The sequence below is a fragment of the Delphinapterus leucas genome, chromosome 1, assembly GCF_059928025.1.
Source record: "Delphinapterus leucas isolate spDelLeu-1000000601 "Yukka" chromosome 1, BTC_Dleu_Yukka2, whole genome shotgun sequence".
Taxonomy (NCBI): Eukaryota; Metazoa; Chordata; class Mammalia; order Artiodactyla; family Monodontidae; genus Delphinapterus; species Delphinapterus leucas.
The window spans coordinates 53,425,318-53,451,096 of NC_143129.1; the positions used below are offsets into that span (position 1 = coordinate 53,425,318).

General features: G+C 41.2%; 1 protein-coding gene across 1 annotated transcript in view; it reads right to left on the minus strand.

Moving 5' to 3' along the window:
• Nucleotides 1-692: 692 nt before the first annotated feature.
• LAMC1 (laminin subunit gamma 1) overlaps nucleotides 693-25,779 on the minus strand; it is a 123,005-nt gene continuing 97,918 nt past the window's right edge. The window contains exons 14-28 of the mRNA XM_022593315.3: nucleotides 23,443-23,688; nucleotides 22,793-22,946; nucleotides 22,039-22,181; nucleotides 20,674-20,852; nucleotides 19,173-19,329; nucleotides 15,725-15,930; nucleotides 14,989-15,068; nucleotides 13,318-13,455; nucleotides 12,629-12,773; nucleotides 11,462-11,611; nucleotides 11,081-11,195; nucleotides 9,448-9,647; nucleotides 8,205-8,363; nucleotides 5,876-5,975; nucleotides 693-3,719 (exon numbers count right to left, since the gene is read on the minus strand). Of these exons, the coding sequence (XP_022449023.2) occupies nucleotides 3,463-3,719; nucleotides 5,876-5,975; nucleotides 8,205-8,363; nucleotides 9,448-9,647; nucleotides 11,081-11,195; nucleotides 11,462-11,611; nucleotides 12,629-12,773; nucleotides 13,318-13,455; nucleotides 14,989-15,068; nucleotides 15,725-15,930; nucleotides 19,173-19,329; nucleotides 20,674-20,852; nucleotides 22,039-22,181; nucleotides 22,793-22,946; nucleotides 23,443-23,688 (2,429 nt within the window). The 3' untranslated portion in view covers nucleotides 693-3,462. The remainder of the gene's footprint in view (nucleotides 3,720-5,875; nucleotides 5,976-8,204; nucleotides 8,364-9,447; nucleotides 9,648-11,080; nucleotides 11,196-11,461; nucleotides 11,612-12,628; nucleotides 12,774-13,317; nucleotides 13,456-14,988; nucleotides 15,069-15,724; nucleotides 15,931-19,172; nucleotides 19,330-20,673; nucleotides 20,853-22,038; nucleotides 22,182-22,792; nucleotides 22,947-23,442; nucleotides 23,689-25,779) is intronic.

Here is a 25,779-nt window from a genome sequence, read left to right on the forward strand (position 1 = left end):
TAAGTTACTCCAGTTGGGTCAGCCCTCCAGATGGCCTGCTGGTCCAGCACATTACTTACTTTTTCTTCCATTATGTTTGAGAGTCTTTCTCATCGTATAAAAAAGTACGAAAGTACCTTTAGTTTAGCTGAAGATGTGTGTATTTAAAAGGTGGAAAGACAACTCTTTACATACATCTGCTAATTTAGAAAGCCCAAATAATTTGAAAATAGTCCTCCGTAGTCACTAATCAAATATGGAGACTACACCGGGGGTCTGGCAAACTCCAGCCCGCAAGCCCAGGCCTGTTCCTGTAAATAGTTGTACTGGACCACAGCCCTGTTCATTTGTTTACAGACTGTCCACAGCTGCTTTCCTGCTACAACAGCAGACAGAGCAGTTGTAACAGAGACTGTATGGCCTGCAAAACGTAAAACATTTACTATCTAGAGCTTAACAGGAAGAATTTGCCAACATCTGGACCACAGCCAAAGTATTCCAATCTGGGAAGGGTTAAAATAAATAAATATATACATAAATAAATTTATATACTCACACACACGCACGTACACATACTGGATTGTTCTCAGGAAAAGGAACAACCCAAAGAATACATTACGAGACGCTTCCCCTTCATCATACCTTTTTTTTTTTTCATCATACCTTTTAAAACATCTTACATCCCCAGTACCACACTCAGGCCACACCAAGTATAAAGGGTTACAAATATTCAGATTTTATTATAAATAAAATACTGTTTTTTTTTTTAACATAAAAAATGCCAAGTGTTGCATTTTATTTACTACCCTGGAGAGCAAGACCGCAGAGATTAAGGCAAACAGCTAAAGTGAAGGCACATGGAAAAGGGCCACGGTTGGAATTAAGAGGGAAAATTCCAGGGAACAGCTGTGTATGTTCCCTGTGACACCCAGCATTCTGCAGCAGCCATCCTGTCAATTTTATTACATAAAACACAGATAACTGGAACTATACAATAAAATAATGGCTATATTGCAGGTGTGTAATTAAGGTATTGGCTTATAAGGAACTTTTATTTTAAAAATAAAATTCTGTTTAAAAATATACCACACAGATGGAAAAGGAGAAAAGAAACAACAACAACAAATCCCCAAAATTTCACTGTGGCCTAAGACTTACTGGAGTGAACCTGACCCATAGGCTAGAGGGTAAACTACCGTAGCAGTCTATCTTCAGTCCCTTCCCTGAAACCTTGACCAAAATGTCTCATAGGATGTGGCCACTTAGAAAAGAGGAACTAGCTAGGAAACATTGATGTGAACACTTGGCAAGAAAGAGCCAGGCCTCCTGCGACGGGAGAAGAGGCCTGAGAAGAGGAATGGAGTGAAAGCTTAGGAGGATGCCAGGTCTAAACACCAGTAAGTCAACTCTGGGATGCAAGGAGGAGATGGAAAGGGGAAGAACTAAGGCAGACCACCTCTCCCACTCTATCTGCAGCATGATCCCTGATGCACTACGGGCACTCAAGTAATTATGCACCCCTTATAAAAACGACCCCATCCAGCTCCGACAACTGCCAGGGGGCGTTTCTCACTCACTCCTGGCTCGGCTCACATTGATGGTAAAGATGCCCTTCAGCAGACTTTCCTAATTCCATCCTTCCCTGTGGAGCTGGCGTTCCTGCTCTGGGGCAGCCATTAAGAACAACATCGTGCTGTGGTTGAGGACCACCAGGACTGCAACGGAAGAGAGTTCGAGGTACCTCTTTATCGCGGCTGTGTGTGGAGGAAAGCAGGTGGATGTGAATGTCAGAAAACGGACATGCTGCAAACACAAGGCGAAGGGCAAAGCAACAGGGAACAAATCCAATCCAAAGAACCGCAGATGGAAGGGAAGGAGGTATACAGACACGCTGTGCCGGTGAAGAGGAAAAATGAAGTGAAGAAGTGAACGGACAGTGCCATTCTAGAAACAGGACCAAGGATATTTACATAAACTCCTTACTCTATAATCATGATAAACAAAAAAACATTCACACAAAAATATAAATTTGAAATAATTAATAGCACCAGTGTGTCAGATAATAGTTTCTTTCCCCTGCTACGCAAAGTACAAAGTTGCATAGTGTTAAAGGCTATATATGAATCTCGAAAGCGGGTTGGTAGGAGGAAGGGGTTTGTGGCAGAGAATCGTCACGCTGTGACCTTAGAAGAAAACCACAGAGCTGAGGGTCAGAAGTTGAGAAGCTCACGAGGAAACTCCATGTAAGGGTCTTCCCTCTACGCTTAGAGGGAAGATTTAGAGGTGGGTTTAAATCACAAAGTGCAGGAACGAGATGGTGTTGGCAGCTGTGTGAAATACTGAGTGCAAGTATTTGTCACCAGGATTTGGCAAACAATGTGTTTTGACGGGTTTCTACAAGATGGGAACATCAGGAGAAAACTGAGGCTAAGGGTCAAATGTTTCCTCTCTCCCCAATGGAAGAAAAATGGATATGTGGGATCCTAACAATACAAGCTGCATCTAAGTTCTATCCCTTTGCTAGAAAAGACTATAGGACAAGGAGGCTTTTCTTTTGTTTTGTCAAGATCGTAAGGACCACCCGTTCTCTGCCAGGTTAACAACACTAGTTCCAAGACTAATATTCTAAAAAAGCTCTAAGAATTAGTTTGATTTTGGAAAAAAACTTTAGTGGTTATCATATCCCTATTTCTTCTGCATAAATTCCATCTATAGGAATAGAAGACGTCTATTGGTGAGTGCAAGCTGCCCATCCAGATTTAAATTATCAGCTGCCCAAAGATCTGAAAAAAAGTTTATCTTCCTAGTCAATTATTAACATCTGAGAAAACGTTCGGCCTACTTCTGCAGTCTCACATTGTCCTGGAGACGGTCATAAATCATTGCATCCTTACCCGTGGGATGGCTCAGTGTCCTAAACTCAAAATAGCTAAAACAACAGATGATGGCTCTCGACATTCTAAATGACCAATACCTTTGGCACAGGATGTGTATTTCCTTTTGCTTAAAAGGAGGAGGGGCAGGAGATGTGGATGCATTTTCTTTACCTATAGACTGGATATACTGGCCATCACAATGCTACTGTCAGTAGCCAAACTTCTCCTTCATAGAAACAAGAGTACTGAGACTGAGGAGGTTCTGTTGGCATCAGAGAGAAAGGGAGGGCTACTGGCTCAGCCCTGGCCCACAACGGTTCCCACGAAGGGTTTAAGCCACTGTACAGCAACGCAGGATGCCACGTCCTTAGGCGACTCAGAAGGGAAAGGTGGGTCTAAGGGACCACCATTAAGTGGAAGAGAGACTTTATTAGATAAAACCCTTTGTTCCTGATTCACGATGTTTAATTTGCTTCTCTTTAAACTTTGTGACTTTTCCTGGCCCAAAAGGACAGTGGTGGAGAGCAGCAGACAGTGGGGGTCTGAAAAATGTAATCTTTGTGTTAAGGCACTCTGTGGCCTCACAGTGGCTCCCTAAAGGAAGACGCTAGGGCTTTTCAATGGACGGGGTGTTGAAGCAGCCGGAGGGTAAGGTCTTCTTGATGTCTTCCAGGTTGCGGATGTCCTTCAGGATCTCCTCAATGTCTCTGTTATAGTCCATGATGGCAGCCTCCTGCCTCCTGGCTTCATTCTCCAGGTTAGACACTTTCCTGTCTAGATCACTGACTTTCATTTCATCTTTGGCTTTGTTCAGGGTACCTTCAATCTCATTTAGCTTGTTCAGGTCCACTGTGTCCAGCTGCCCTGTTGAGTCAGAAAGGACACAGAAGAGGACAGACACATTCAGTGAGAATTATAACATCACTCCGCAAGTATCCCCACCAGCGTTTTTATAAAGGAAGCCCAGCAGCTGTCGCCATGAAAAAGTGGCCTGAGAACTTGATGCCTGTCATACAAGGGCATTAACAATGCAAACCAAGTACAATCACTGACCTAATCTAGCAGGGATGGGTCAGAGCTTATAATGAATATTGGGGCTGGATTTTTTTTTTTTCCTGAGAAGACGGTTTTTATGAAATGTTTTCTAAATGTATAACAACCATGTCCTAGACCTTAAGCCTCACTTGTGGTTTTGAAGGTCATCTGGTAACGTGTAATACCTTTTCCACGTTTATATATGTAATCCTTGTGTCTTTTTAGTGCCCTCTAATGAACATAAAAATCTTTACGCTAGAACCCTAAGCCCTCAGCTGTTCGATTCCAGGGAAACCGGGTTGTTCTGGGAGTCATGTCCTGCTCGCCAGAGTTAGACACTATTTTCGGAGTCCTCCTATGGAAAATGGCCAGGGTTGAAATGCTGAAATAATTTCAGCAAAGCTTCGCTTTTTTTTTTTATTATTAATTAATTAATTAATTAATTTTTATTCTTGGCTGTGTTGGGTCTTCGTTTCTGTGCGAGGGCTTTCTCTAGATGCGGCGAGCGGGGGCCGCTCTTCATCGCGGGGTGCAGGCCTCTCACTAGCGCGGCCTCTCTTGTTGCAGAGCACAGGCTCCAGACGCGCAGGCTCAGTAGTTGTGGCTCACGGGCCTAGCTGCTCCGCGGCATGTGGGATCTTCCCAGACCAGGGCTCGAACTCGTGTCCCTGCATTAGCAGGCAGATTCTCAACCACTGCGCCACCAGGGAAGCCCCAAACCTTCGCTTTAAAATTAGCAAGAGGGCTTCCCTGGTGGCGCAGTGGTTGGGAGTCCGCCTGCCGATGCAGGGGACGCGGGTTCGTGCCCCGGTCCGGGAAGATCCCACGTGCCGCAGAGCGGCTGGGCCCGTGAGCCATGGCTACTGAGCCTGCGCATCCAGAGCCTGTGCTCCACAACGGCAGAGGCCACAACAGTGAGAGGCCCGCGTACCGCAAGAATGAATAAATAAATAAATAAATAAATAAATAAATAAATAAATAAAATTAGCAAGAAAAAGAGGTCCTTTTGAAAGGAACTACTTCTATATTAAACGAAAGCAGGTAGCCAGCTGCACAACGACCAGCACTTTATGCATATTGAACTTGATTAAATTCTCACCAGATCATTTGACATCAATGATTCTCAGCTGTTAAGTAATTTGCCCAAATTTGCACAGCTTACAGGCAACAAGGCAAAGATTCCAACCCAAGTCTGAATAACTTTAAAATACAACCTTTTCTGTCACAAAACCTACCTCTTCCAGCTTACTTTCATTTTAAAGTCCATCTGCTGGCACATAATTTATTATTCTTGAAAATTGAGACATAAAAATATCACACACACCTCCCCAAAAAACTCCCCACAAAACAAAACACTGACCAAAACCAAACTTTAAAGGCTATCACATTAAAATAGAGTGCCTTGCTTACAAAGCTGTACTGGCTAGAGTATTACAACTTTATAATAGAGGCCGGTGACAAAAGTACATCTGCCCTATAATGAGGCCTGCTCCCTGTATCAAGCTGGATTAAAGGAACATTTTAATATGCTTATATTTCCTTCAAAAAGAAAGCCTTCTCTCTTCTGGCATAAAAACTGTCACCTCATCCAATTAGCCTTTAATCGATTATCCTTTAAAGTGTTCTTTTATTGTGTCATTGAAATCCTTCACTTTAAATCCTTTAAAGACATTCTGCCAGCAGGATGAACTAAGAATAATCACTGTTCGATTGTAACATAAACCTTGACCATAAATGAGCCACCCTAGCTGGAAGCATATCTTCAAAATTTTATTAAGTCCTCAGACCACGGTCAGATTCCAATACTGAGTCAGATTCCATGGAAGGACCTAGTAAGTACATGTTGAATTAATACAACTTAAAGTCACGATTCAGTTCATACGGTCTTTGGCACTGTAGTATCTACTTTTGAGTCAACTATCTCAGATCCCAAGAACAGTACCAAGAATTCAAAGGCTGCCTCACAAGACTCTATGGTTACTTACCCAGCTGCTCCAGGAGGTCATTAATAAGGTTGAGGAGGCTGGTGACAGAGTTTTTGGCCTTTCTGGCATTGATCTCAGCTTCCTGAGCAGCCTGTGAAGCCTGTACAGGGAAAAAAGGATAAATGATACAGTAGTCTTGATGATACATTTTTATCTTCTTGAAGTATCTTTTCCCCAGTGAGTCAACAAATCTAATTTTCAGATGGTTTCCCTTCTTCTAACTCGTGAAACTATTATCTCTTACTGTAGAGATGTTCTTTTTTGGTCATATCTTCATGTTGAGGATGTGGCTATTTTTAATTCACTTCATAGTCATGAGGAGGCAGTCAGTATGCCTACAATGACTGTATTTGTCTTTCAAAGATCAACGTTACCTCCTTTTCTCACTTTCTCACTCAGGAACACATGGAGGTGTATTCATAATAAAACCCATCAAGCAGAAACAAGTTACTTTTTAAGGACGAGTATAAAAACTACCATTTTAGAACCAAAACATGCCCTCTGGGATGATCTTAGAGACTTGATTGTCAGAAATGTCCTATTCTCAGAAACTTTTCATAATTAAGTGATATTCTTCTAAAACTCCCTCTCCCCATGCAGTCACACAAATACACACATACAAACTGGGGCAAATACAACTTACATTTAAAAAATCAACCAAAGGTAAATATATTGGGGAAAATTCCATGAAACCTGAACAAATACACTTGTGCATGAGTCACAGGAAATGGCAATGGAAGAGGAAGTGTCTAAGTATCAGAAAACAGATGCTCTCACAAATAAATCTGGTCAGGATATACACGAGTAGCTTTGAGCTTCCTACCACAGACATGTTTTTCCTAGCTTTTTTGGGTCAAGAGAATACAAAAGTTTTGGATAGAAACAATGTGAAAATTTTAAAAAGAAAAAGAAAGCAACGGAAAAAACTTCACAAATAAACGATTAACCTCTGTTCAAACTGCAGCCATTCTCACTGCACCTTCCCAGGCTGTCTGCGAGTGTTCTAACAGAGCTGTAAAGGACTCTGCTACGGCCATACTATTACATTTAACCTGCTTTCTGCAGCCTCCTCTTCCAAGAACAACTGTGAGCCTTCACTCTTTCCCTTAAAAAACAGGTTACAGACTGCAACAATACTGATGCAATGTTGGCCTTTCAGGATTGATATTTAAATATAAATGGCATAGTATATATGAGGGTGCCTTGTGCTCCTTAGAAGTTACTTACCAAAAGGAACAAAAGGTGGATCTTCTTTCTACCCTTTTAATTGAATTCATACCCTTTTTTGAAGCTTATAGAGAATATATATCTTTTCCTTTCAACAGGCTCTAAATCTAATGTTTCTATAACTGTATTAAAACATAAAATCCAGAGACCCTCAGCACGTATGAAATATACACATTTTTACTATATGGGAATTTCCACTTGAGCCATACCTTGCTATAGAAAATGAGGACAATTCAAAACAACAAAAAAATGCATAGTAAAATAAGGTATTTGCACAGGGATGCTTCCTGTTATCACTTCCCTAGGGGCTTCTTTACCTAGATTAACAGGCTTAGTAGTTCTTCTTTCCATCCCAAGGTGAAAATGATCTACAGTGAAGGGTGTGATTTTTAGCAGGAGTGGAAGAAGGGTCCCTTCCTTGCACTGAAAGTCCACAATTAAACAAGTTCATGTCTATCATTACTGTGGTTATAATCAGATTGAACTGTAAAGGAATATTTCCATTGTGACTCCATCAAAGTCTTTCAAAAGCAAAATACAGCACAAAACAGAACCTAGTCCTTTGTTGGGCCATGCATTCACAAGTCAATTTTGTTACGAACAGGGCTATGTATACACGTCATCACAAAAAGTGAAAAATCAAAGTGGATGTAAGTTTGGTATGTTTTGTCATCTTCAAAAATGTCCTTTTACACAAGAAACTGGTCTTTGTCTTTAGGCAGCAAGTTGCTGGGAGAATAAGAGGACGGAAATTAACTTTTGATTGCATGCCTTTTGTTCTTTTTTGATTTTATACCACCTATGATTTACCCATACAAAAATATAAAGACATACTTTTAAATGTCCTAAAACCTCAAATGTGTAAAGCAATGTTTTTCTTTTAACTGAGAGTAGCTTTGCGAAGGAACTATTGTGCAACAATCTGGCAGAAGATCCAAATTCTTTGTCTTCTATGTAAGTTACTAACCCAATTCTTGACCAGAAAACACAATTAAAAACAGAAGTCAATATGAAAAAGACTCTTCTCAACAAGTTAGGGATCTTTATTATTAAACACCCTTCACTTTCTGCCCATTAGCAAACATTTGCCAAAATCACTTACCATCCCTGCCATCATCATATCCTGGTCAGCATCATCTTGTTTTTTCTTCAGCTCCTTTTCTGCTTCCTGTAGCTGTTTCAACATATTATTCACCTCGTTATCCAGATCTGTAACTTCTGCAAAAGTCCTCTCAGCTTCTGCCTTGGTGCTGGTAGCATTCTAGGCACAAAGTAAACAATTCCTAATGAAAAAAAGTTTTCCTTTTTCTAAAGTATGCTGCCACTCCTTTTATAATCTGTAAAATGGTTCAAAAATATGATCCAGAAAGAACAGGGCAATAATTTGTACTATATGTTGAATTACGTTTAGTTGGGCTACAAATTTAATGAAAAAATAACATTACCACCTAACGTAACATTTTACATTTTATAAAGCACTTTAATTTGTATCCTCTAGTTTAATCCTGTTAATAAAAATTCCTGTTCTATCGTTGCCATTTTTAGTTGGGGTCACATAGTTGCAACATTTAAATGGTGTATACTTGCCACCACATTGTACTGATTAGACTCTTTCACTTGGATAATTTTCTATTCAAAGCTAGCCTTATTCTATTGATACTTAGCATGTTCATCATAATGTACAAAAAGTCCATAATTCTGAAATATATTTTATAAAATATAATTAATCCAAGAAACTAAAAAATGTGTGTGATTTTCAAACACATAAGTTTAGAATCAGCTCCAATTTCTCCTTTAAATAAAACAGATTTATCTTTAAGTAGGAGAAAGCCAGCCTAGAGAAATTATTCTTTAAGATGAGTAGGAAGAATCCTAGCACTGGTAACTTCAAAAATTCTAAATAGGTGGGTCTTAGATATGGCAATATGCTTGAAAGGGGGTCTTAAAAACTGTACTGACTTGGCACTGTATATAAGATGGAAAAAATATCAATTGTTCATGTCAAGGAATTGTGTTTACTTAGAAAGAATCTGATTTTCTGTGGGCAGGAGCTTGATGGGTCACTGAAGCCAACTCCCCTCCTCAACAACTCAGACCCTGCCACTGAGACACAGCAGAAATTTTAGAGTAAAGGACCCTTTCAATGACTCTCCCTCTTCAATCAATGTGGTTACCTGCTCTAATGCCTAGTAAAAAAAAATGAACGACAAGGATGGTTTAATATAACTTTACTGGAGTTGAGGAAAAAAATCTGCAAGAGCTTTTGGGGGTCTGGAAAGAAACCGGAAAATGACTAGAGAATAGATTAGCAAAGGCTTCGTTTCGGACAAGAGGGGAGAGCACACCTTTTGGACAGCGCTGGCGATCCTCTCCGCCTCGTGGGCCTTGTTCTTGGCCTCGGTGGCATCTGCGGCAGCATTGCCCAGAGCCAGCTGTGCTTCCCTGGTCTTTTCATTGGCTTCAATTATAGTCTGGTTGATGGCAGGGATTCTCCTTAGTGCCTCCTCTGCAGCCGTCTTGTTATCATTTACTCGTCTATCAAAATCTAAAACAGGTTCAAGGAATGCAATTAAACTAAACTCTCAACAAGCCAAAAGGGAACTTTTCAGGGAGCTGCCACTGGATTTTGTTTTATGAACAATGAAAGTCCGGGGAAAAGACTGAAAAACAGCATGGACTGAAATGTTAGAACAAAGCACATAGATCTACATGGAAGATTCATGTGAATGAACACCTGTTTCTGGAAGGCAAATTCTCACTTGAAACATTTATTTTCATGCAGAGCTGAGTATGCCGTCGCCTCCACCTCAGCCAATATCGAAAGCTGCAGTTTACTTAGTGTTTACGAAGTGTTAGGTACTGAGTTAATAAGAGCTTTATGTGCTTGTGACACAGGCACTGAATCATTTTTATACATGGGAAAATTGAGGATTAAAGAGGTCATTTTTTTCAAGGATTCACACTAAGTAAGAGGTGGATCAGGGATTCTAAACCAAACCCACTGACACAAAGTGGGTTTCAACCATTATTCTATAAAGCTTCCGTATATATAGAGCTTATGTTTATCAGAGGTGAGTCCAAGGCTACACAGTGAATTGAGCACAGTTCGTTTTTATCTTGGGTGAGGAAAGAAAACATAAAGACTGAGATGCAATTGTCAGAGAAAATTAAAGATAATCTCCATTTACCAACACAAGTCAGCTAAATAGGCATATCTTGGTTATAGGAAATATCTTTTTTTGGCTTCCATACTGAAGAATGCTGGGGTAAGATGACATGAGCGCTGGGATTTTTCTTTGAAATGCTTTACCATAGAAAAAGGTAGGGTAGTGACTTCCCTGGTGGCACAGTGGTTAAGAATCCACCTGCCAATGTAGGGGACACGGGTTTGATCCCTGGTCCGGGAAGATCCCACAGGCTGCGGAGCAACTAAGACCGTGCGCCACAACTACTGAGGCTGTGCTCTAGAGCCCGCGAGCCACAACTACTGAGCCCAAGGGCCACAACTACTGAAACCCGTGTGCCTAGAGCCCGTGCTCCGCAACAAGAGAAGCCACCGCAATGAGAAGCCTGCGCACCGCAACGAAGAGTAGCCCCCGCTCGCTGCAACTAGAGAAAGACTGCACACAGCAACAAAGACCCAACGCAGCCAGAAATAAATTAATTAATTAATCAATTAAAAAATAAAGCACTATCAGCTGATGCGTAAAGCAGTAATTGTTGGCTTTAATTATATGCATTAACTGATAAAAAAATTTTTTCAAAAAAGGTAGGGTAGGTGTTGGGGGATGAAGTAAGTGCAGTAAAAATCTTAACTGCTGAATCTGAATGACAGGTATATGGGATGTTTTATACTATTATCTCTTGTGCTGTATGTGTTCAGAAAGTCTCATAGTAAAAACTTTTTTTACAAAAGAGAGAGAATCACCCTAATGAAGGAGACATACAAATTTACCCTGTTATCTGACCCTCTCATACCTTTCAGGTTGCTGAGAATGTCATTGGCTTCTTGTAAGGTATTTCGTCCCTTTTTAGCAGCTTCTTCCGCAAGAGCCTTGGCAGCATCCGCTCGGGCTAGGAGTTGGTCGGCAGTCTGCAAACACGTGGCAGATAAGAGGACAAACCCTCCAAGGTAAAGCCCTTCTCTCTCCTAACAGACCAGGCACCTACAAGCCACCACCCTGACACTGGCCGGTATACAGCAGGTTAGGCCTGGGCATCAGGGTAAGGCCCTCCTCTGAATACTCTTTCATGTGTTTTGTTGCTTCTGCAATTGCGGTAACATCACGGACACAGCCTACAGTCAGGCAGCTTCAATTTTTGCCTCGAGAAACGAAGCAACTTGCAAAGCAAACCAACCTGCTGTTCGGTCTTTCCTTTTTCCAGAAGGTTCTTTACTTCAAATTCCTTCCCTCTCATGTCCTGTCTGAGGTCCTCATAATCTTTTAACTTCTGGTCAATCAGACGATCCAGATCCTCAGCTTCCTTCTTTATTTTATTTGCCTCATTCTATGAGAAGCAAGTAAGATCATTATATTTTAGGCAAAACAACTAAACTGACGAAAGGTGGGCTTAGTAATTCTACACTTAGGGGACATTTTTTAAAGAATAGCACAGGTCAAGAGTTTATGGACCTTTTTAAAAAACTGAGGTATACTTACACATAGTGAAATGCACAGCACTTAGTGTGATGAGTTTTGACAAATATATTCACCTGTGTAACCAACACCCAATCAAGATACAGAATATTTCCACCCAGGAAATTCCCTTGTATCTCTTTCCAGTCAATTTCCACACCCACCTTTCCAACAATGCAGCTGCCACTGGTCTGGTTTTTATCATCATAGATTAGTTTTGCCTATTGTCAAATTCCACATATATGGAATCATACAGTATGTACACGTCTGAGGAGACCTAAAACTTTACGGTAAAAACGAAGTCAACACCTCAGATGTAAAAAGTGAAACTTAATAAATTGCAAGTTTAATGTAAAAAATACACCACTTACATAGAACTTGGTATGAGGATTCATGATCAGAGTACAGATGAAATAAAACACTACCAATCCCTAAATATTTTACCTGCCCCAAAGCATCCTGATATAGTTCTTTCATTTAAACCATTCTTTTATTTCTCTCTTGTTCAAAACCAGGGTAACGACCTAGGTGTAGTCTGTTTTAATGAATCCAAATATATTATAATTTGGATTCATATCCAAGATTTAGGCGTGATTATTCCTATCACTAAAGGAGTCTTTGCTATTCAATGTTTATAACCACAGGATTTTTTTTTACCTCAACAAGTTCTATTAACGTATCTAAACTAGAACTCAACTTTACCAGTGAGCTGTTGGGAGGACAGAGGAGGGAGGTACTGATGACAGCTGCAGGGCAGTCGGAAGAGCTCTTACCCAGACTGAGGGGGTACGTGGCTGTGTGTTTGGTGGGAAGAGGGTAGGGTAGGAGCTGTGAATGGGGGACGGCAGTGACAACCAAAGCCTGTGCATGCAGGCTGTCAGCGCCATACCTCCCTGGCTTCTGAGTCCACAGGAGTCGGCTGGGCAACACTGGCATAGATCTCCACAGCTTTCTCACCAGCCCTCTTGGCCTCCTCATGTACTCGGGCAGCTTGCTTCTCTAGATCCTGTGAGATGTTCTTCGCTTGTTCATACCTAAGGAACAAAAGATGTGATGTGATGAAAACCCTAGTTGCTTTTGGCATCTTAATGTTCACCAGATCCATTCCAGTTTAAATCACCGTGATAGTATTTCCAAAACCTCAAAGAAATGTTATATTAAAATGCTATTATTTAATACCAACACAGCTTAAATTTAGATTTCATCTCATCACTTCTATTTAAGGCATATGGTTTACCATATGCTTTCTTGTTTCAGACACCTTTTAAATATTTGTAGCTCAAATATATTTTCTCTGCTTCCTCTATGATATTTTTTCTCTTCTCCTTTATGCAGAATTTTAAGTATCATGGCTAGTCGTTACCATTCTCTGCTGATACAGTAACTGGATCAAATAAAATCTCTGTGGCTCTACATCCCCTGCTCTAATTACTGCATCATTTCAAAAGCATGATTAACAAAAGAAATCTTACTGCATGAATACATGGCCTGAATTCACCGGCATTTAATTTTTCCTTGAACTGGTGTTACTTACAAGAACAACTGAAGGGCTATAAACCACTTTTAAATTACACTCACTTTCTATTAAGCTCTTCAATCTCAAATGCTGTTTGATTTTCTCCTGCCAGTGTCCTCAAAAGCAGATTATATGCCTCAGTTGATGTATCATTGGCTGCCTTTGCCACTCGTACAATGTCATCAGCTTCTTGTTTATGGCTGTATAACATAAGAGGAAAAACAAGCCATGAAACACAACCGTCTAAAAGGGAAAGACGTAGAATTTAGGTAATGCTTACCTTATTAATATACATAAACTAATGTGGGCAGAGTTCCACAAATATTGAAAAAATCTTATAAATTTGGAATTTTGTCATCATTTCAGAGGGGCTGAGTTTATAAATAGCGTTCTGTAATCTGAGAAAATGATATTTCCCAAGGATATTAATGATATAAAATGTATAGGGGCAAATGCTTATATTTCTTAAAAATTACATTTAAATATAATTATTAAGGGTATTTATGTATGAAACTGTGGATACCAGCAAGAACTCATTTCTCTAGTCATAAACACAAATCCCAGACCTCATCTTTAATTGCTACTCTGGTTCTGTTACTGCATAGTCTTGAAACAACTTCGACTATTCAGATTTCTCACATGCAACCTAGTTACTGGCCAGGAAGAGCAACTCAACAAGGAACACGTCAACAGGGACTCCAGACAAATAACGCATTTTAGCTGGGTAAATGCTAAGGTTTTTTCAACTCTAAAATTTCATATTACATTGTCACACTGCAATACATGGCCATTCTTTTTGACATGATAAACTTTCCTTCAAAATTCATGCATGAAGTACACCACAATTAATTTCCAAGACCTAATTTTCTCGGGAGTTTTCTATAATGTTTTCAGCTGTCTTCTTTTAATCAGAAAATTCAGCTCTGAAACCATGAATGTTCTATGAGCTAAATGACAACAGTTCACACACATTTACAAAGGACAGAAAGAGAGCACATATGGTAAAGCAAGAAGCCAATGTAACTGCTCAGACATTGAGGCTAAAATTCTAACATCAGGCTTATTTAAGCACCCTGTACCTATGAGGTCTACTAGCTGTTCTGCAATGCATTCGATAAACATTTATTGAGTACCTACTATATGCCAGACATTGTTTTAAGCATTGGGACTTCAACAGTGAATAAAGCACACAAAAACACCTGCCCTCACGGAGCCTCCATTTTAGCAATTTTATTTTTTAAAAAATGTTTTCACTTGATGCCCTCTACAATTTAAAGTCTTCTTAAGAAATTACCTTACATTTAATCAGGAATGAAATGGTCTGTTTCTGATTTTCACGTGTACTATGGGTTAGTAAATGTTCTCTACTGAAACTTGAAAATTAAACATTTTTGTTGAAAATTTAAAAAATTTTAAAAATAAATTCTATTGAGCTTAATTATCTATTAACTTTAAGCTTTCAAAATTAAAAATCTAAAAAATGTTACCGTTTTCCTTAGATGTGCAAATATAATTTCCCTCCAAACCACCATATTCTAATATTCAAAGTAAATATTCTAATTTCAAAGTAAAGGGAAGCAAAGAGTACATGTAGCTAATCGCATTTCAGAAACGAGAGCAAACTTTGCAAAAGTGCGTTACATGGGCAGTGTGTGTGGGGGTAGAATGAAACAACGTGTGCACACCGCGATGAAAGCCGTAACTTAACCATTAAAGAGGGAGCTGGAGGTTACCGTTCAGCAAGCTTTCGTGCCTCATCCGCCAAAAGAGTCATGTTGTTTGGGTCCCCTGTAGATTCTGGCTGAGTGATTGACTAGAGAGGAAATAAACAAAGCACCAATCTCAAAGGAATGAATTATTTAAATTTAATAAAGCAAGTGTCAAAACTAAATTTTCACTAGTGTCATTTCAAGAAAGAACATCTCTTCTTAATTTCAGAGATCTTCAGGTAACATCAGCATCCTTGATTGTGGATTATTATTTCTATTTTCAGCAGAGAATAAAGGAAGCTTAGGGACTTCCCTGGTGGCCCAGTGGTTAAGATTCCATGCTCCCAATGCAGGGGACCTGGGTGCGATCCCTGGTTAGGGAACTAGATCCTGCATACTGCCACTAAGAGCCCACACGCTGCAACTAAAAGATCCTGCGTGCGGCAGCGAAGATCCTGCGTGCTGCAACTAAGACCTGGCACAGCCAAATAAATAAATAAATATTTTTAAAAAAAAGGAAGATTAAATTGCCTAGTGCCATAGAAGGAACAAAACTAGAGAAAGGACCCAGATGTCCTTTGGTTTTAATCCAGTTTGTGATAACTATTTCATGGCAACTATGAGCAATGTGGCTTTCTTGCTCCATGTTTGAAGACAAATAAAAAGATACAAGGAGTCAATTTAGCTGAAGAAGCATTCCACTACCAGTAAAAGCCAAGGGACTCCCTCAGCCCCACCTCAGACCTTCCCAGTCACTCACCACATTGGCAATGGCAACTTTTGCTTTCTCAAGTTCTCTGGATGCGATTTCAATCAACTGCTCTGTGCTTTCTACCCGGGCACATGCTTGTTCAGCCAAGTTTCCAGTCTCTTCAATGGTATTCCGGATATTCTGTAATCGGCTAATTTGGCTGAATAAGGTGTTATTCACTCTCTGGAGGCGACCCATCAAATTTTGGTCTACATCTGCAATCACAGTGCAGAAGGAAGTCCATAAATTATCTGAAGCGGGGTTGGGGGGGGCGGAACACATATCATCTCACATGAAATCTGAGGCGCTGCTTATCCTTACTCTTCCAAACATAGCATCTTTCTGACAAGTTTCCCTAAGTCCATTGGCAGAGCTGGTCAGTCTTCACTGTGCCCAGCAGTAGCACCACTGTTACATTCATCTACGGTCTCCAAGTGGGTTAACTGGAGATTAACACACTGTCTCTCTCCCACTTGACTATGAGTCCCTCATTCTTACTCAACACTGTATCCCCAGTACCACACAGTGATTGGCAAAGAGAAGACACGCAAAAAATGTCTGCTGAAGGAAAGATTTTGATATTCTAGCACATGCAAGATTGAATCATAAAAATACAATGTTGTTAAAAGTACTACCAGCCCTGAGAGCTGGACATTTTTCTAAACTAGGAAAAAACTCGGTTCAAAACTGATGTTGAGGGACTTCCCTGGTGGCGCAGTGGTTAAGAATCTGCCTGCTAAGGCAGGGAACACGGGTTCGAGCACTGGTCCAGGAAGATCCCACATGCCGCGGACTAAGCCCGTGCACCACAACTACTGAACCTGCGCTCTAGAGTCCGTGAGCCACAACTACTGAGCCCACATGCCACAACTACTGAAGCCCGCGTGCCTAGAGCCCGTGCTCCACAACAAGAGAAGCCACTGCAATGAGAAGCCCGTGCACGGCAACAAAGAGTAGCCCCTGCTCGCCGCAACTAGAGAAAGCCCATGCGCAGCAGCGAAGACCCAACACAGCCAAAAATAAATAAATAACATAAATAATAATTCTTTCTGGAAAGAAAAAACCTGATGTTGAAATATGGCACGTTAAAATTATTTTGTATTTTAAACTAAATAGACTCTTGCTGCCACCTCCCACTGCCTGGCACATCCATGTAATTTCTTTCAAATTGATCTCTGCTTTTGAAAAGTTCTTCAAATTGTTCTCTATTAATTATGCACATTCAATTTAAACCTCATACCTGTGTCCTAATCAATCAATCAATATAAGCCCATGCAAACATAATTCTGACGTTATTACAATTCTCACATGTCATGAAGTTATATTATAATATACAGGAACCATTAAGTCAATCCTATTCAAAATTGACCGGTTCTTATTTCTGCATGGTGTTAGTGCTGGCATCTAAATTTTCCAAGGAATGTAAAAGAGATGAAAAGTCAAAGTTAAGATCAACAAAGATGAATACAGGTTTGGAAAAATAGCAACTTACAAGCAGGGCCACCCAATCAATACACATGCAAAGCTGGTGGCCTGCAAAACATCTCATCCAACTATACAAAATGGCCCTGCGTGGATGATTACTTAAAACAATTCTTTGATAATCCAAAGATTTTTAAGAAAATGCAAAATATAAAAACAAGCTGAAATCATAGAAAATCATTCAGATTTAGGAAGCGTAAGCATTGGCTTCATTGGCTAATGAAGTTATAGAAGCCCCTTCCCTTTAGAACTTCAAAAAGGTAACAGATACCGATCTCTCTGGCCAGTTCTTTACAGAAACAACAGTATCCCAAAAAGGGAACAAATAACCTAAGTGGATCACTTCAAAGCCCTCTAATTCCGAGTGTCCAATTGCAAGACCTAATTGCACCACATAATCTCCCTTCAAACTGCAGAATAAACACAAGTTTAACTACAAATGAACACTTAGGGAGAGTCTGAAAGGGTAAGTCATTTTGAAGATATTTTTATTCTTGGCTAGTTTGAACCTAAGTAGGAAAGGTCAGCCAGGAACTCCATGAATCAGGATTTAGTGGGAGTGGATTTTAACTCCAGCCTCACTGTGGTGCTCCCAAAGCTACCAGAAGCAGCCCGTTATGCTCCCCACCTTGCAGGTGGCTCAAGGGAAGGTATGGTGGCCATGGCTCCTATCAGAGCTTCTGTCCCACAGAATCACCGGCTTGGGCAGAGGAAAGTACGTAGCCATTGTGGCCCAAAAGAGCCAGATGTAACTGGGGCTGCACCAAGGTGTGGAGTCTGGATGAGTGGCAGTGCTGGCTGACCTCCCCTTCCTGCCCCGTGACCATGCCCATGTGCTGGTGCTGCTGGCACCAGAGCTGCCTGCCACACCCCACCTCTCAGGCTGACTGATTGGCACCTAAGAATGATCACCCCACGTTCAGTTCTTCAACGGATATGGCAGGACAGATGCCAATTTGCTGTTACAAGAGAATACATTAATGAAAAAAAAACCTGTGTCCAAATTTGAAAATGAACAGCCTAAAAAAACCACCATTGTTTATACAGAACAGGAAACATATAAATTCTTCTTAATCTATGTTTAAGACTTAAAATGTAACGACTGAAACAAAACACATAAGTTTTTGACCTCTCACTTTATTTTTCCATTTCTAAAAATTTACCTCATAGAACAATTTTTGGACTGTCCTCATAAAAATTAAACAAACTGGCCCAAACCAGATACATCCAATTTCTTCCTTCTCTACTTCAGTAATTTTATAAAATCTTAGGGACATTTACAACAAGAAATAAGCAATGTATTTAGCTTTTGTTGACCCATACTCTGACAAGAGGACTTCTCTAACTCCAGATGGAAACATCAATAGGGAAGTTGATCACTGTGGTCCTGGGTGTATCAACATTAATGCACAGTTACTATGAGTATCTGATGAGCATATGTGTCTCAGTGATGGAAAACTCCAAAACAAAGTGACTTCAGCCCAGTGGTGAGCACCTTGATAGAAGGATTCATAAAATGCTTGGATTTTAACATCTAACAGTTTTTGATGTGTTGGGAGAACTATTTCTGCTTAGTGTATCCTAAAACATTGACAGGTTCTTTTCTACATGTTTAAAAAATAAAATAATTCATATTCTAAACAGAGTTTAAAAATTGATGGGCTTCCCTGGTGGCGCAGTGGTTGAGAGTCCGCCTGCCGATGCAGGGGACATGGGTTCGTGCCCCGGATTGGGAAGATCCCACGTGCCGCGGAGCGGCTAGGCCCGTGAGCCATGGCCGCTGAGCCTGTGCGTCCGGAGCCTGTGCTCCGCAACGGGAGAGGCCACAACAGTGAGAGGCCCATGTACCGCAAAAAAAAAAAAAAAAAAATTGATTAAGAATTTTATAAAACCATACTACTTAACCTTGCATTAGGAGCTACATCTAAAGACGGACCATCTTATAGAAATTACCCACTTGTTTAATCGTGTGTACCTTTGACATCCTGGGCCTCACGAAGGAGGTCAGTCACCTCTCTCTCTGCTTCCTTTAGTCTATCCTCAAAGGCTTGATCCGTCACCATCTCATCCCCAGTTCCAAGGTTTGCAATGAGATTCTCTAATTCCTGGAGTTTTGCTCGATGATCAGCAACCTAAGCACAATGGAGGAAGAAAAGGGAAAGGTAGGGTGTACAGACATTCCTGAAGAACTCGACTGTACTTCCTGTAGGAACAATAATCAAAGGGGGTACTCTAGAACAGGGGTGCCCAACCCCCAGGCTGTAGACCGGCAGCAGTCCACGGCCTGCTCGGAACCGGGCCACATAGCAAGAGGCGAGTAGCGGGCGAGCGAGCAAAGCTTCATCTGCTGCCCCGCATCGCTCTCCACAGCCCGCATTACCACCTGCACCATCACCGCCCCCCACACACCCTGTCCACGGAAAAACTGTCTTCCACGAAACCGGTCCCTGGTGCCAAAAAGGTTGGGGACCGCTGCTCTATAAATATGAAGGTCTATACACTCCATTTATGTATACTTTTAAGTAGATAACATGGGTAGTTTTTCCTCATTTCTCTGGCTTCAAAAGAAAATCTGGTTGATTCCTTTGACGTTAAACTCTACATGCTGATGATTCTCCAGTTCCGACCTCTCCCTTGTGTTTGAGATTACCTATCTGATACCCCCACTTGGCTCTCTGATAGGTATTCTCAACCTAATATCCAAAATTCTACCCTTGATTCTTTCTCTTAAATATGTATTCTCTGAGTCATCGCCATCTCAGTAAGTAATGCCTACAACTACCTTAAGCAAAAAACCCAAGATCCAGCCTTGATTCTTCTCTTTCCCTAACCTCTCTCATACCATACCCTGCCCTGCCGAACACACATATAATATTTATCCAATTCAATCTAGGCTTCCCCTTTTGCCCCACACCTAACCATCAATCTTCACACAGCAGAGTGCTGTTCTTAAAATATAAACTGGATTTCCCAGCTTAAAACTCATTAGTGCATTCCCACTGGATTTGGAATAAAATCTGAATTCCTTACTCTAGTCAACATGGTGCAACGTAAGCTGTCTCTACCAACCTTTCCAGTCTTATCACAAACCACTCCCTCCTCACTCAGCAGGCTCCAGACACCCTCCAGCTTTGAGGCCTTTGTACCCCACGTTCCCTCTGCCTGGAACAGCCTACCCACCACTTCTCCTTTGGTTTGCTCTTTCTTATCCTTAAGATCGCACCTTAAGTGAGTTTCCACAGACGCTCTATATAAAGTAGTTCTCCCCAGTTATTCTCTGTTTGTATTCTTTCTTGCACTTATCTCAGTTAGTATTTCTTTAATTTTTATTATTTGTCCCCCAACTGGAACTTGAGTCTTTGAGAACAGGGACTGTGTCTATTTTGTTCACCATTTTTTCTCTAGAGCTTAGAGCATAGGAAGTGCCCATTCAACGTCTGCTGAATGAATGAACGCATGCACTGTTGACAGCTGACCTTATCCTTTACCAGCCGGTAACAAGCTGGACATTCCTGGCAGCCAGGCCAAGACCGATTGTAGAAATAGTTCTCTTCACACTGGTCACAGCGATTCCCCACAAAGCCTTCTTTGCATTCACAGAGACCATCATCTTTGCACTGGAGGGAAAGAGAGCCCTCAGGATGACAGTCACAGGCTGCAGAATAAAGGGAAAAGGGTACATAATAAGGAAAAAAAGGAAGAGTGCATCTTCTTTTAACTCACATTGATATCAATAAGCCAACTGTATTATTATAATTAGATGCTTTGTGAAAAACAGGCTGATTTAGGAGAATTTAAATGGTTAAGCCTGCTTAGCAGAGAAGCCAGACATTTTTAAAACAAGAGTAAATTTTAGAGTGCGCATCTTTTGGAGGGGGCACATTTCATGTGACTGAATAATTATAGAAATTAGTCTATTATAGAAAGTGCCCTTTTTGTGCACTGCGAGAATTTATCTCTACCTTCATCTCTCCACTGTTTCTCTCTCACTAAGGAACTAGAAAACCCAAATGCTAATGTTTATTTTCCATTATTTTATAGTTTGTTTACTCATTTTGTTCTCTGGACGGAGTCAATGACTTATGCTACATTCCACAGGAGAAATGAAGGAATTCAGAAAGCAAAAACCCAAACTGTTCCACGGCCTAATTCCAAGCAAGTGTTTATGCCAAGGAGCAGCAGATGTGGACATGTAACCGCACCAAAAGGGCCCCAAGGGTGGGAAGCAACTGAGCCAGTAAGTCAACAAACACGTTTGAGCAGAATCCCTCACTGTTTCATTTTCTGTGCTAAGGTGATCAATTAAAAAGTTTCATTAAGCATGGGGAAGGCTCGGTAACCAAAGGGTAATCATCTGTAAAAATTAAAGACTAGAAAAAGGAAGAATCAGAAACACTGTAAAAAAAAAAAAAGACATAAATAAGGTAGTTGCAAAGAAACTAGAGAGGCTTTCGGTCCTCTGAGTTTTAAGAAATGGATAATATTTCTTGAATAAAGCATCTGTGACGGGCTTTCCTGGTGGCGCAGTGGTTGAGAGTCCGCCTGCCAATGCAGGGGATGCGGGTTCGTGCCCCAGTCCAGGAAGATCCCACATGCCGCGGAGCGGCTGGGCCCGTGAGCCATGGTCGCTGAGCCTGCGCGTCCGGAGCCTGTGCTCCACAACGGGAGAGGCCACAGCAGCGAGAGGCCCGCGTACCGCAAAAAAAAAAAAAAAGCATCTGTGATGATCTGGGCACAGCCCTGACTGTGAGCCGTGTGGCTACACTGAGGCTGTCAAAGTCCTTTCTGGACTAACAGTTCTAACTGGAATGAGACGAGACTTTGCCACCAACGCCCCTTACGTTTACAGCCTTCAGGTCCAAACCCAAAGTGGTTGACCTCGCAGTGCTCGCAGTGCTGACCGGTGATGCCAGGCTGGCACTCACACTGGCCAGTGTGGATGTCACACTGTCCATTGGTGGAACCCAAAGCATGGCAGTCACACCTGAAAATGAACACATGACATTTCTCAGGTAAGAAAATCAGACTTTAAGCAAACCTTTCTTTTTTGTTCCTTTCAGCATAGGACTGATGTAATTTGTATTAGAAAACAGAATGTTAAGGGCTATTATGACAGATGTTAAGGGTTATTAAAACCTGAGGTTCAAGTAATTTTCATGAGTTCTATTCAGAACTTCTTTTTCTAGCCTAACCCACACAAATACTTTTATTTCACTACTAAAACTACTACCCATGGCTCTCCAATCTGGCACCACATGGGCGCTGAATAGGAGGTTTGAAAACAGGAATTCCCAGGCAACTGCAACCCTTGAAGGTCTGATTCTAAGCATCTCAGAAAGGACCATATAATTTGTATTGTTAAAAAAATGTTGCTCGGGTGACACTGACACAGCTGGGGCCACTGCATTCCACTCTTTTCTCTCATTACTTAATTACAACTCTCCAGTATTGCCTCGAAAGGGTGCCTTGCCTATTTTAGGCACTCCAATAATTCCTGAACAAAGCCAAGCCAACTATGAACCATAACTTATAAAAATTCATCTCTGACAATAAAAAAGCAAAGGTCACTTGAACCAAAGGCAGCCGCCATCTTACCTCTCACAGCCCTGCCCGCTCTGCAGGTTGTAGAATCCAGGGTCACAAGCTCCACAGTCCCGGCCGGTCACATGAGGCAGACACTCACACTGCCCGGTCACAGGGTTACAGCTGCTCTGCTGCTTCACGGTCCCGTAGGGGTTGCAGTCGCAGGCTAAGGCAGGAAGACAGAGACAGCAAGAGATGCAGATCATCTGAGAGAAATACTAAAGTATAAACAACACAAATAGATTCTTTAGATTTGAGTTATCCAGTACAGTAGCCACTGGTCACCAGTGGCTACTGAGTACTTGAAACGTGGCTGGTCTGAATTGAGATGTGCTGTCAGTGTGAAACACACACTGGACTTCGGAGACTTGGTGTGGAAAAGAACATACATCGCAAAAATTTTTTACTGATTACTTGTTGAGATGATAATACATTAGATAGGTTAGGTTAAATAAAATATAGTGTTAAAATTAATTTCACCCGTTTCTCTTTACTGTACTGTGTCTACTAGAGAAATTTAAATTACATAAGTGGTTTGCACTATATTTCTATTGAACAGTGCTGCATTCGACCAAACAACTGTAAATATTTAAAGAGACCGTGCAATGATTCTCAGAACGAATGAATATAACCGTGACAGAATCTGGCCGATGGCCGATTACCTTTGCACTTGTCTGCTGGATTGGGAGCCAGGGGATTTCCAAAAAATCCGTCCTTGCACCGGTCACAGTAGAAGCCAGCCGTGTTATAGATGCACTTCAGGCATTCTCCTGTCAAGCGATTGCAATTTCCAACTGCATTGGGATCGATGTTGTCATTGCACTGGCACAGGCGACAAAGCCTCACAGGGCCGTTTCTACCCAGAGGGTCTCCAAAGTAGCCGTCATCACAGAGCTCACATCTTTTACCTACGCATGAGACAATCTGATGTCATGAAAGAAAAGGCCTTAGGTGTTTCTAGTGCTACTGGTTACAAACAGTCTGGAGTAAACATCAGATGCAAGGCAACATGGGGCAGTGGACATGGCACCAGCCTAGGAGAGCAGAGGACCTGGGCTGCAGTCCTGGCATGGTGAGTGACCTTGGACACATCTCCATTTCCTTATTAGAAAGATAGCACCTGTTTTGCCTCCTTTGCGTCAGTTGTTTTGAGGATTAACTGAAATCATGCACTAGGAGTGCTTTGTAAATGAGTCCAGCTCAGGTTTATTAACCTTTCCAGTCCCAAGGGCTGGTACATTCATCTATGTTTGTTTTTTCCGATAATACTGAGAAAAATGAAAGATGACTCTTGATACCATACATTTCTTATACCACAGGGTGGGCAGGATCATTCTCTTAAAAAATAAACAGCATGTGCTAATCCTTGTTTGAGCAGTGTCAGCTGGCACAGGAGAGAATTTGGAGGTCATCATTTGCTACTCGCTTCTATTACAACTAAGGGAACAGCCAGGCTGAGAAACTTGCCCACAACCGCACAGCTGATAGTAAAAGAGACAGAGGTAGAATTCAGGGCTCTTTCCACTGTATTAAACTCACTGCTCCTCCTCCTTCTTTTTCCACTTCCCCACTATTATTAGCTCAAGTTGTGTTCTTGGTATCTTTGTAGCCAACTGGGCCTGAATTACCTAAACTTTTTGGAGAAACAGAGGTTTCTTCATTTACTCATCCCACAAATACTAACTGAGCATCTACAGACACTGCTCTAGGTTATCAGGGTGATGTGGTGAACAGGGCGGATGAGGTCTCTGCTCTCACAAAGCTTATGCAGCAACTGAGGGAGACCAGTTCACAGACATATAAATAAACAAGATCACTTCAGAGAGCGACACACATAAAAAAGTTAAACAAAACAGAAACCGTGACAGAGAGACAGGGTGAGGGCGACTTTATATTGGGTGGTTAGAGAAAAGCCTCTGTAAGAGGAGACATTTGGGATGACAATGGAAAGACACAAGAAACAAACCATGATAATATCCAAGAGAAGAATGTTCCAGAAAAGCAAGATGAGCTTGTGGAAGCAGTAAGAGACAACCATGTAGGTCACAGTAAGGAAAATGGGTTTAAAGTACAGTGAGATGCTATTAGGGTTTTTTTTAAGTGATGAGGTCTGATTTACATTTAAAAAGTATTATTCTGGCTGCTCTATGGAGAATGGGTTGTAGGAGAGCAGAGTGAAGCACGGAGACAAATTAGGAGGCTATTTCAGGTGAGAGATGACAGCGGAGTAGACCAGGGTGGTGGCGGTGAAAGTGGTGAAGAGTGCTCAGATTTGAGAGCCAGCAACACCTGCTGACTGACTGCTCCTAGGAAATGAGAGACAGAAGAATCAAGGACAAGCCTCGGATTTTTAGCTTAAGCAACTAGGTAGATGGTAGTGTTTTTACTGAGATGAACAAGACTGGGGAAGGAAGAGGTTAGGGTTGGAGAAAATCAAAGATCTAGCTTGAATTTGCTTAAATTTGACATTCCTTTAGCCATCTGATTCAAGATCACACCAGAAAATATTTGGCACATTCAAACTAGTGAGACTTGAGGAGAGACATTCACAGAAAAACAGACAGGATGAAAAGGCAGAGGGCTAGGTACCAGATGAAGGAACAAGATAAAACCCCAGAAAAACAATAAATGAAATGGAGATAGGCAACCTTCCAGAAAAAGAATTCAGAATAATGATAGTGAAGATGATCCAGGACCTCGGAAAAAGAATGGAGGCAAAGATCGAGAAGATGCAAGAAATGTTTAACAAAAATCTAGAATTAAAGAACAAACAAACAGAGATGAACAATAACTGAAATGAAAAATACACTAGAAGGAATCAATAGCAGAATAACTGAGGCAGAAGAACGGATAAGTGACCTGGAAGACAGAATGGTGGAATTCACTGCTGCGGAACAGAATAAAGAAAAAAGAATGAAAAGAAATGAAGACAGCCTAAGAGACCTCTGGGACAACATTAAGCGCAACAACATTCGCATTATAGGGGTCCCAGAAGGAGA